At 35.6% G+C, this 11,013-nt stretch overlaps 1 protein-coding gene across 1 annotated transcript in view; it reads left to right on the top strand.

Annotated features, from left to right (window-relative positions):
* Positions 1 to 3,752, top strand: part of matk (megakaryocyte-associated tyrosine kinase) — a 13,198-nt gene extending 9,446 nt beyond the window's left edge. The window contains exons 11-13 of the mRNA XM_058072576.1: positions 23 to 224; positions 2,699 to 2,785; positions 3,068 to 3,752. Of these exons, the coding sequence (XP_057928559.1) occupies positions 23 to 224; positions 2,699 to 2,785; positions 3,068 to 3,286 (508 nt within the window). The 3' untranslated portion in view covers positions 3,287 to 3,752. The remainder of the gene's footprint in view (positions 1 to 22; positions 225 to 2,698; positions 2,786 to 3,067) is intronic.
* Positions 3,753 to 11,013: the final 7,261 nt, after the last annotated feature.

Raw genomic sequence — 11,013 nt, 5'->3', positions numbered from 1 at the left:
TGGTGATACGCTGCATCGACAGTGACGTGTGTGATGGAATGGAGTACCTGGAGTCCAAGAAGCTGGTGCACAGAGACTTGGCCGCTCGCAACATCCTGGTCTCTGACGACATGGTGGCCAAGGTCAGCGACTTTGGGCTGACTCAGGCGACTTCCAAGGTGTCCGATAACCAACGCGTCAAACTGCCTGTCAGATGGAGCGCCCCTGAAGCTCTGTGGAAGGAGGTCGGTGGATGGAGCATTTATAAAACACTTATTCGAAGGTAGCACTTGGTCATTGCCACCGCGGTTCTATAGTGTTCCTATGCCATGTGTACAGTATGTAGTACTATATTTTGACCTGAGTAAAATAGCTAAGATGCTAAAGCATGCTAGCACCTGCAAAGATAGCACTTTCACTGTCAGTGCCAATGCAGTTCTCTAGTCTTTCTCTATCACACATGTATGTATATATTTGCATTTTGACATGAGCAAAATAGCTAAAATGCTATCAGTTAGCATACTACCACAGAGTGATATAATGTAGAAAATGGTAAAAGCGATTCTGTAATGATCTTAAGTCATGTAAGTACTAGTAGTGCCAATGCAGTTCTCTGGGGCTCCTCTATCACACATGTACGTATAAATTAGCATTTTGACAGGCGCAAAATAGCTAAAATGCTATCAGTTAGCATACTACCACAGAGTGATATAATGTAGAAAATGGTACAAGTGATTCTGTAATGCATTTTGCATTTTGACATGAGGGAAAATAGCTCAAACTTCTTATGCTAATAGTTAGCATGCTAGTACCGGGCAAGGTAGCATTTATGTTCTGTTAGTGCAACGGTGGTTCTATAGTGTTCCTACATAATGCCATGTATTTATATGCATTTTGACACAAGTGAAATAGTTAAAATGCTATCATGCTAACAGTTAGCATGCTTGCACCCGGCGCAGTAGCACTCAGTACTGTCAGTGCAGGGGCAGTTCTTTAGTGTTCCTCCATCACACATGTATATTTTTGCATTTTGACATGGGTAAAAAGCTAAAATGCTATCATGCTAATACTTAGTATGCTAGTACCGGGCAAGGTAGCATGCATGTTCTGTTTGTGCGACTGCGGCTCTATAGTGTTCCTGCATAATACCATGTATATATTTGCATTTTGACATAAGCAAAATAGCTAAAATGCTATCAGTTAGCATACTACCACAGAGTGATATAATGTAGAAAATGGTAAAAGTGATTCTGTAATGATCTTAAGTCATGTAAGTACTATCAGTGCCAATGCAGTTCTCTGGGGTTCCACTATCACACATGTATGTATATATTTGCATTTTGACATGAGGGAAAATAGCTCAAACCTCTTATGCTAATAGTTAGCATGCTAGTACCGGGCAAGGTAGCATTTATGTTCTGTTAGTGCGACGGTGGTTCTATAGTGTTCCTATATAATGCCATGTATTTATATGCATTTTGACATGAGTGAAATAGTTAAAATGCTATCATGCTAACAGTTAGCATGCTTGCACCCGGTGCAGTAGCACTCCGTACTGTCAGTGCAGGGGCAGTTCTTTAGTGTTCCTCCATCACACATGTATATTTTCGCATTTTGACATGGGTAAAAAGCTAAAATGCTATCATGCTAATACTTAGTATGCTAGTACCGGGCAAGGTAGCATGTATGTTCTGTTTGTGCGACTGCGGCTCTATAGTTTTCCTGCTTAATGCCATGTATATATTTGCATTTTGACATGAGCAAAATAGCTAAAATGCTATCAGTTAGCATACCACCACAGAGTGATATAATGTAGAAAACGGTAAAAGCGATTCTGTAATGATCTTAAGTCATCTAAGTACTATCAGTGGCAATGCAGTTCTCTGGGGTTCCGCTATCACACATGTATGTATATATTTGCAGTTTGACATGAGGGAAAATAGCTCAAACCTCTTATGCTAATAGTTAGCATGCTAGTACCGGGCAAGGTAGCATTTATGTTCTGTTAGTGCGACGGTGGTTCTATAGTGTTCCTACATAATGCCATGTATTTATATGCATTTTGACATGAGTGAAATAGTTAAAATGCTATCATGCTAACAGTTAGCATGCTTGCACCCGGCGCAGTAGCACTCAGTACTGTCAGTGCAGGGGCAGTTCTTTAGTGTTCCTCCATCACACATGTATATTTTTGCTTTTTGACATGGGTAAAAAGCTAAAAATGCTATCATGCTAATACTTATATATGTATGCTAGTACCGGGCAAGGTTCTGTTTGTGGGACTGCGGTTCTATAGTGTTCCTGCATAATGCCATGTATATATTTGCATTTTGACATGAGTAAAATAGCTGAAAAGCTGTCATGCTAACATGTAGCATGCTACTACCAAGTGAGATAATAAATAATTCAAACTGAAAATGCAGAATTGTGGGGAAAAATGTAATATTTTGGGATATGGAAAGTAGATATCCATCATGTCCTCAATGAACTGAACATTTTGATGTTGGGAGAAAATGGGTCGAAACATTTGACCAAAAATATTAATTTAGCCAGAGAGAAAGTGTAGATGTTTGTGAACAAAATGTGAAAACAGGTTAGTTGTTGCAGGCCCATAAATGATACACTTTTTACTGACATTGTATGCCGATCCAGTGGTTGTGTTGGATCTCCTCAGACTGCTCAGACTTTAATTTTTCCAATGTTTTTCCTCATACTGCAGAAATTCTCCACAAAGTCAGATGTCTGGAGTTATGGCGTTCTTCTGTGGGAAATCTTCTCCTATGGTCGTCAACCATACCCAAAGATGGTTTGTTGTAATTCTACGAGAATAAAGTCCAAATCAATAATAATAATAATGGGAATAAGCTCATAAAACCAAGAAGGTTGAAATATACAATATAACAACAAAAGGGTCTCAGAGCCTTTAATGCCGGTGTCCAAACTTAAAGTACCCCACTGTCCGAACATAAAGTACTCACAGAAAGTATTTTGGGGGAGTATTGAAAAGCCCGGCTAGAGAAGCTATGTGATTGTAGCTGATGTATTTGTTGCGTTATCAATGCATCTCCTTCCTGTTGCTGCACTGCAGTCTCTAAAGGAGGTGAAAGAGCGAGTGGAGAGCGGCTACCGCATGGAGGCCCCGACCCACTGCCCCCCCGCTCTTTACGCCCTGATGATGGCTTGCTGGGACCAGGAGCCTCGCAAAAGACCTGCTTTTCACAAAGTGAGGGAGAAAGTGGAACAAGAGATGCGTAAACATAATACGGCTGCTGGGTGGGATCAGGACACAACGCTTCCTCCACAATAACTACAGTAATCAGATACGTAATAAATATTTATTACATGTACTTGCTACAAATGTAACAATGTATGTTTTTATAAACCATATTATTGACAGTATTTATTATTCTCTTGTTGTATTCATGTCTGTCCCTCTATCATCCAGCACAACACTTTTGGAGGTTAAATAAAAGGCAAATATAGTAAAGAAACAAAAAAGTGTTTTTTTACAAAAAGAAATCTCTGACAAATTTTATATAATAGGGCAAAAGCATGGCAAATGTGCAAAAGCAGGGGCAAAAATACTAGCCTACTACTACTAGTAGTAGTTCTATTGATTTAGTGGCTAAACTTTTTAGCTTTCTATTGTTTTAGTAGCTAACCTTTTTAGCTTTCTATTGTTTTAGTAGCTAACCTTTTTATTGTTCTATCATTTTAGTAGCTAACCTTTTAAGAGTTCTATTGTTTTAGTGGCTAACCTTTTTAGCGTTCTATTGTTTTAGTAGCTAACCTTTTTAGTATTGTATTGTTTTAGTGGCTAACCTTTTTAGCATTCCATTGTTTTAGTAGCTAACCTTTTTAGCGTTCTATTGGTTTAGTAGCTAACCTTTTTAGCATTCTATTGTTTTAGTAGCTAACCTTTTTAGCTTTCTATCGTTTAGTGACTAACCTTTTTATTGTTCTATCAATGTAGTAGCTAACCTTTTAAGAGTTCTATCGTTTTAGTGGCTAACCTTTTTAGCGTTTTATTGTTTTAGTAGCTTACCTTTTTAGCATTCTATTGTTTTAGTGGCTAACCTTTTTAGCATTCTATTAGTTTTGGAGCTAACCCCGTAGAGCTCTGTTGTTTTGGTGGCTAACCTTTTTAGCATTCTAATGTTGTAGTGGCTAACTTTTTTTAGTATTGTAATGTTTAGCATTCTATTGTTTTAGTGGCTAACATTTTTAATATTGTATTGCTTTTTAGCATTCTATTGGTTGGTAACCTTTATAGCATAGTATTAGTTTTGTAGCTAACCCGCAGAGTTCTGTCGTTGTAGTGGCTAACCTTTTTAGCATTCCATTGTTTTAGTAGCTAACCTTTTTAGCTTTCTGTCGTTTTAGTGACTAACCTTTTTATCGTTCTATCATTTTTGTAGCTAACCTTTTAAGAGTTCTATCGTTTTAAGATATGCCTTTATTCGTCCCTCAGTGGGGAAAGTTGCAATTTTTGCAAATTTGCAATTTTAGTGACTAACCTTTTTATCGTTCTATAATTTTAGTAGCTAAACTTTTAAAAGTTTAATCATTTTAGTGGCTAACCTTTTTAGCATTCTATTGTTTTAGTAGCTAACCTTTTTAGCATTCTATTGTTTTAGTAGCTAACCTTTTTAGCATTCTATTGTTTTAGTGGCTAACCTTTTTTGCATTCTATTGTTTTAGTAGCTAACCTTTTTAGCATTCTATTGGTTTAGTAGCTAATCTTTTTAGCTTTCTATCGTTTTAGTGACTAACCTTTTTAGCATTCTGTTGTTTTAGTAGCTAACCTTTTTAGCGTTCTATCGTTTTAAGATATGCCTTTATTCGTCCCTCAGTGGGGAAAGTTGCAATTTTTGCAAATTTGCAATTTTAGTGACTAACCTTTTTATCGTTCTATAATTTTAGTAGCTAAACTTTTAAAAGTTTAATCATTTTAGTGGCTAACCTTTTTAGCATTCTATCGTTTTAGTAGCTAACCTTTTAAGAGTTTGATCATTTTAGTGGCTAGATAGCCATAGAGTGAATGCTAAAAAGGTTAGCATTCACTCTATGGCTATCACAGACGTGGTTTGATCTATGAGTTTAGCATTCTAGCATTTTATTGTAAATGTGATGCATGTTTATTTGCATTATGCCAAAGGAACCTGGTCTGGAATGAAATATTGGAGGTATAAATAGATATGAGATGGTACTCTGTGTATATTTCTCATCAATGAATTTCATTTGGCGGGTGAGCAGAAAATGAAGCATCTTTTCCTGGATTGTTGTCGCATGGGATAAGCTCATGGAAGAGCTTTCAATCTGTGTAAGCTTGGTATTTGTCCTGGTCCCGCGAGACACAAACCCAAATTGAGTCTTGATCCTTCGTGTGTCCTTCTGGTTGCTTGGTGGCATTTATTTCTTCAATCTGTTCTTGGCCTCAAGCTCCGTAATGGGATGAGCAGCAATTTCCCCGCCAAGGATTTACGCCAATGTCCAAAATGATGATAAAGCATTTGATGGGAGGTTTGCGTGAAGGATGGCTGAGAAGACTGAGGTGGTCTTCTTGTGATCCTGGATGGCCATATGGTGGCCATATACGTTGGGTCTAAAGCCTCCTAAGGTGGCCTTTCTGCTTTACCTTGGCAGACAACCAGCTGTCTTATAATTAGCATTACATCAAGGAAGCTAATGCCACTTTTTACTTTTTTACCCATATAAACAAAACTCACTTCTTTAGTTCTTCCACAGAAAGGAGGAGATCAAGAGGGGAGGGGAGGAGAAAAAACAACCTCCTATGGGAGGTTGACTTGAGGTTGGGAAGGTGACTATAGGGGTGTTATGTCATGTCTGTAGAGGACTCTAATAATGTTAAACAGTGTATTTTGAAGACTGTAAAGAGGTTTTCTATTTCTTATATGGCTAATTCTGTCTTATAATGTCTACTATATTGGGTAATAATAATGTAAAGATGACTATAGGGGTGTTATTCCATGTCCAGAGGACTCTAATAATGTTAAACAGTACATTTAGAAGGTTGTTAACAGATTTTTGATGTCTTATATGGCTAATTTTGTCTTATAATGTCGACTATAGTGGGTAATAGGAGTGTTAAGGTGACTATAGGGGTATTATGTCATGTCTCTAGAGGACTCTAATAATGTTAAACAGTGTATTTTGAAGATTGTAAAGAGGTTTTCTATTTCTTATACGGCTAATTCTGTCTTATAATGTCTACTATATTGGGTAATAATAATGTAAAGATAACTATAGGGGTGTTATTTCATGTCCAGAGGACTCTAATCATGTTAAACAGCATATTTAGAAGGTTGTAAAGAGAGTTTTGATGTTTTATATGGCTAATTGTGTCTTATAATGTCTACTATAGTGGGTAACAGGAGTGTTCAGGTGACTATAGGGGTGTTATGTCATGTCTCTAGAGGACTCTAATAATGTTAAACAGTGTATTTTGAAGATTGTAAAGAGGTTTTCTATTTCTTATATGGCTAATTCTGTCTTATAATGTCTACTATATTGGGTAATAATAATGTAAAGATGACTATAGGGGTGTTATTTCATGTCCAGAGGACTCTAATCATGTTAAACAGCATATTTAGAAGGTTGTAAAGAGAGTTTTGATGTTTTATATGGCTAATTGTGTCTTATAATGTCTACTATAGTGGGTAACAGGAGTGTTCAGGTGACTATAGGGGTGTTATGTCATGTCTCTAGAGGACTCTAATAATGTTAAACAGTGTATTTTGAAGATTGTAAAGAGGTTTTCTATTTCTTATATGGCTAATTCTGTCTTATAATGTCTACTATATTGGGTAATAATAATGTAAAGATGACTATAGGGGTGTTATTTCATGTCCAGAGGACTCTAATGATGTTAAACAGCATATTTAGAAGGTTGTAAACAGATTTTTGATGTCTTATATGGCTAATTTTGTCTTATAATGTCGACTATATTGGATAATAGGATGTTAAGGTGACTATAGGGGTGTTATATCATGTCTCTAGAGGACTCTAATAATGTTAAACAGTACATTTAGAAGGTTGTAAAGAGAGTTTTGATGTCTTATATGACTAATTTGTCCAATAAAGTCTACTATATTGGGTAATAGGAGTGTTAAGGTGACTATAGGGCTGTTATGTCATGTCTCTAGAGGACTCTAATAATGTTAAACAGTGTATTTAGAAGATTGTAAAGAGGTTTTCTATTTCTTATACGGCTAATTCTGTCTTATAATGTCTACTATATCGGGTAATAATAATGTAAAGATGAATATAGGGGTGTTATTTCATGTCCAGAGTGCCGATAATTTAACACACTTTCGGTTATTTTCACAAAATAAAACACCCCTTTACTTTTCTCATAGAAAACACCATAGTGATAAATCACTGCTTTTACTTTGAAAACAAGAAGTGAACCAACTCGCAATATATCCTGCTCAACACCGCCGTTTTGACTGATCTGGTCCCGGCGACGTCACGTTGCGTTGCATCCTGGGTAATTTAAGTGTGAGTAGTAAGCTGATGATACATACTCAACATTTCCGGCGAATGAAGTATGCATCCGGGAACTTGTCGCATACTCAAAAATGCTATACTGGCAAATAGTATGAGTAGTAGTTAAGTATGCGCTTTCCAGCACAGCCTATATGATTTATTAATATTTAGACTTTATTGCCCTTTTAAGTGACGAGTTTCCTTGTTAAATTATATCTTTGTGTGATAAAAATGCAAACGCCGCCATATTGTTTTTCTTAGTTATTTAAACCCTATGCTAGCAAAAAGACCTTATTTTTCCTCCTGGCATCACAAGAAGTTCCTTCTTGTGTGTGTTTGTGTGTTTGTCATGGATCCTGTTCATAAATTGGCTAAGGGGGCGCAGTGTAGTTTTCAAGCTGCTTGGTTTTATCAAATGACAACATAAGTCCACCTCATCCTATTAAAGTTAAAAGCAGCTAACGTGTAAATACGCAGTGTCAGCTTACCCCGTGGGGTGGGGGGTGGCCAGGTCGAGACGGCGTTGGGACGCGTGAAGGAGGGAAGAGTGAGGCAGCGAAGCTGGATTCATGTCATTATAAATAATACAGAGTGGACTTGACCTGCCGGCTGCACAACTTTGATGTCGTATGGCCTCATGGCAGCCGTGGGACGCCCCGCTTCTTCCCACTGGACGGAACAGGGTGGCCAGCCGGGGCGGAGCGGAAGGCCCGCTGGTCTAAAAATGGAGCCTTGGTGGAGGTCTGTGACGTCCCACGAATATAAGAAGTGCTAAAACCAGATTTCATATCAAGCAGGGCCGTCCAAAGAGGGCGGCACATTCTAAATATAGAACTAAAGACAACGGAAAAAAGTACGAATCAGCAGCAGTTTAATGAGAATAAAGTCTAAATATGAACAGAAAAAAAGTAGAAAAAAATTGTCATTTTACAACAATAATGCTGGAAATGATGAACAAAAGAAAATCTCATTTTAGTAGCATAAAGTTGAAATATAAAAAAAAAAACATAAAAAAATATGGGAATAAAGTTGAAATTACAAAAAAGTTTTTTTAAATTAATAAATTAAATAAAATAATTGAAAAAATAATTTAAAATAAATTAATTAAATAATAATAAATTAAATAATAATAAATTTAATTGTTGGAAATATATGACTTTGTCATATATTTATGACTTTATTCTAATAATATTAATAATAAATGACTGGTAACATCATAAATAAATTCCTGGTAAAACTGGTAACATCATGTGACAGCCTGGCCTGAGACTAACGTGAAAACAGGAGACTTATGTGACCTTTGACCTTGAGCAACTTTAGGCTTCTACATTTACCACTTCTTTTCTCCTATGTTTATGATTTTATGTTTGGAAATTTATATTTCTCATAAATGGACGACTTTTTTCTCGTAAATGTACGACTCATTCTTGTAAATCCACAATTTTACTCTCGTAAATCCCTGACTTTATTCTCATAAATCCACGACTTTATTCTTGTAAATCTGCGATTGTATTCTCGTAAATTGACAACTTTTTTCTCGTGAATGTACGACTTTTCCCTCCTAAATGTTCAACTTTATTCTCGTAAATCCGTGACTTTATTCTCGTAAATATACGACTTTATTCTCGTGAATGTACGACATTTTTCTAATTTGCTCACAATTTTTTTCTTATTATATTACGACTTCATTCTCTTAAATGTATGACTTTTTTCTCTTAAATGTATAACTTTTTTCTCCTAAATGAACAACTTTATTCTTGTAAATCCACGACTTTATTCTCATGTATGTACAACTTTATTCTCGTAAATGGAGGACTTTTTTCTCATAAATGGAGGACTTTTTCTCATAAATGGAGGACTTTTTCTCGTAAATGTACAACTTTATTCTCGTAAATCATTACTTTATTCTCGTAAATATACGACTTTATTCTCGCAAATCTGACTTTATTCTCGTGAATGTACGACATTTTTCTAATTTGCTCACAATTTTTTTCTTATTATATTACGACTTCATTCTCTTAAATGTTAGACTTTTTTCTTATATATGTATGACTTTTTTCTCTTAAATGTATAACTTTTTTCTCCTAAATGGACAACTTTATTCTTGTAAATTCACAACTTTATTCTTGTAAATGTACGACTTTATTGTCGTAAATGTATGACTTTATTCTCGTAAATCTACAACTTTATTCTTGTAAATGGAGGACTTTTTCTCGTAAATGGAGGACTTTTTCTCGTAAATGTACAACTTTATTCTCGTAAATCCATGACTTTATTGTCATAAATGTATGACTTTATTCACTCAAATCTAGGAATTTATTCTCTTAAATGTACAACTTTTTTTTCTTGCTGATTTTTTTTTGCTGACAATTCTTTCCTATAATATTACAACTTGTAATTGTACAACTTTATTCTTGTAAGTGTACAACTTTATTCTCGTAAGTGTACAACTTTTTCTCTAAAAATATATTTATTTTTCTCATAATACAACTTTACTGCCCAACTTTCTTTATTATTATTAATATTTACGACTTAGCAAGTTAGAAGTTTTTTGTTGTGAATTGAGAATTTTTTCTTGTAAATTTACTAATTTATTCTTGTAAATGTACGTCTTTTTTCCTCATATATTCACAACTCGCAGGTGACTATAGGGGTGTTATTTCATGTCTAGAGTGCTCTAATGCTAAAATGTAGTCCCAGGAGTTGAGTCCCAGTGAGGGCAGTGTATGAATAATTGTGTTTGCGGCAACAAACTAATGAGCTTAATAAGGGGACGTCCATCATAGATCAACTCATTTGTTGCTGGAAGGCCATAAAAACATTCCCATTCTTTCCACTGAGCACACACACACACACACACCAAGGTTTCAGGTTTTTTTGACTGCAAAAGTAAGAAGAAGAAAGATCTTTGGATATCTTTAGATGGTATGCTGGAGGTCACAGGAAATCTCTTTAGTGTCTTTAGAGTCATGGCTGATTTCTAGGACACTAAGCTGGCAGCAGCCTGGAACGCCGTGGCCTCCCCGCCTCCCCGCCCCCCGCCTCCCCGCCTCCCCGCCTCCCTTTCATCTAGCAGCGTGTACGCTAGCTAGTTTCTTAGAGATCATTTCAAAAATGTGTCATATTCTAAGAATCAAACTACTTTTTGGGAAATTTCAAAAAAAAAAAAAAGTAGGAAAAAAAACTCACAATTTACGAGAATAATCATATAATATTATGAGGAAATATAATGTATTTTTTTTTAGCAGGATAAAGTTCAATATTAATGAAAATAATTCATTGTAATAATATAAGAAACAAAACAAAATAATGTTCTCATATTTGGAAAATGAGGTGGGGAAAAGGTACAATATTATGAGAATAAAGTCAAAATATTAAGAAAATAAAAAAGGATATTCCCGTGAGAAGAATGTTGCAATTCGGTTGTCAAAATATGAAGGAAAGGTTCTTAAAGTTCTCATTTTTGGAAAATGAGGTGAGGGAAAAAGGTACAATATTATGAGAATAAAGTCAAAATATTAAGAA

Source organism: Doryrhamphus excisus, chromosome 5 (assembly GCF_030265055.1).
Source record: "Doryrhamphus excisus isolate RoL2022-K1 chromosome 5, RoL_Dexc_1.0, whole genome shotgun sequence".
Taxonomy (NCBI): Eukaryota; Metazoa; Chordata; class Actinopteri; order Syngnathiformes; family Syngnathidae; genus Doryrhamphus; species Doryrhamphus excisus.
This window is presented reverse-complemented; position numbering and strand designations above follow the sequence as displayed.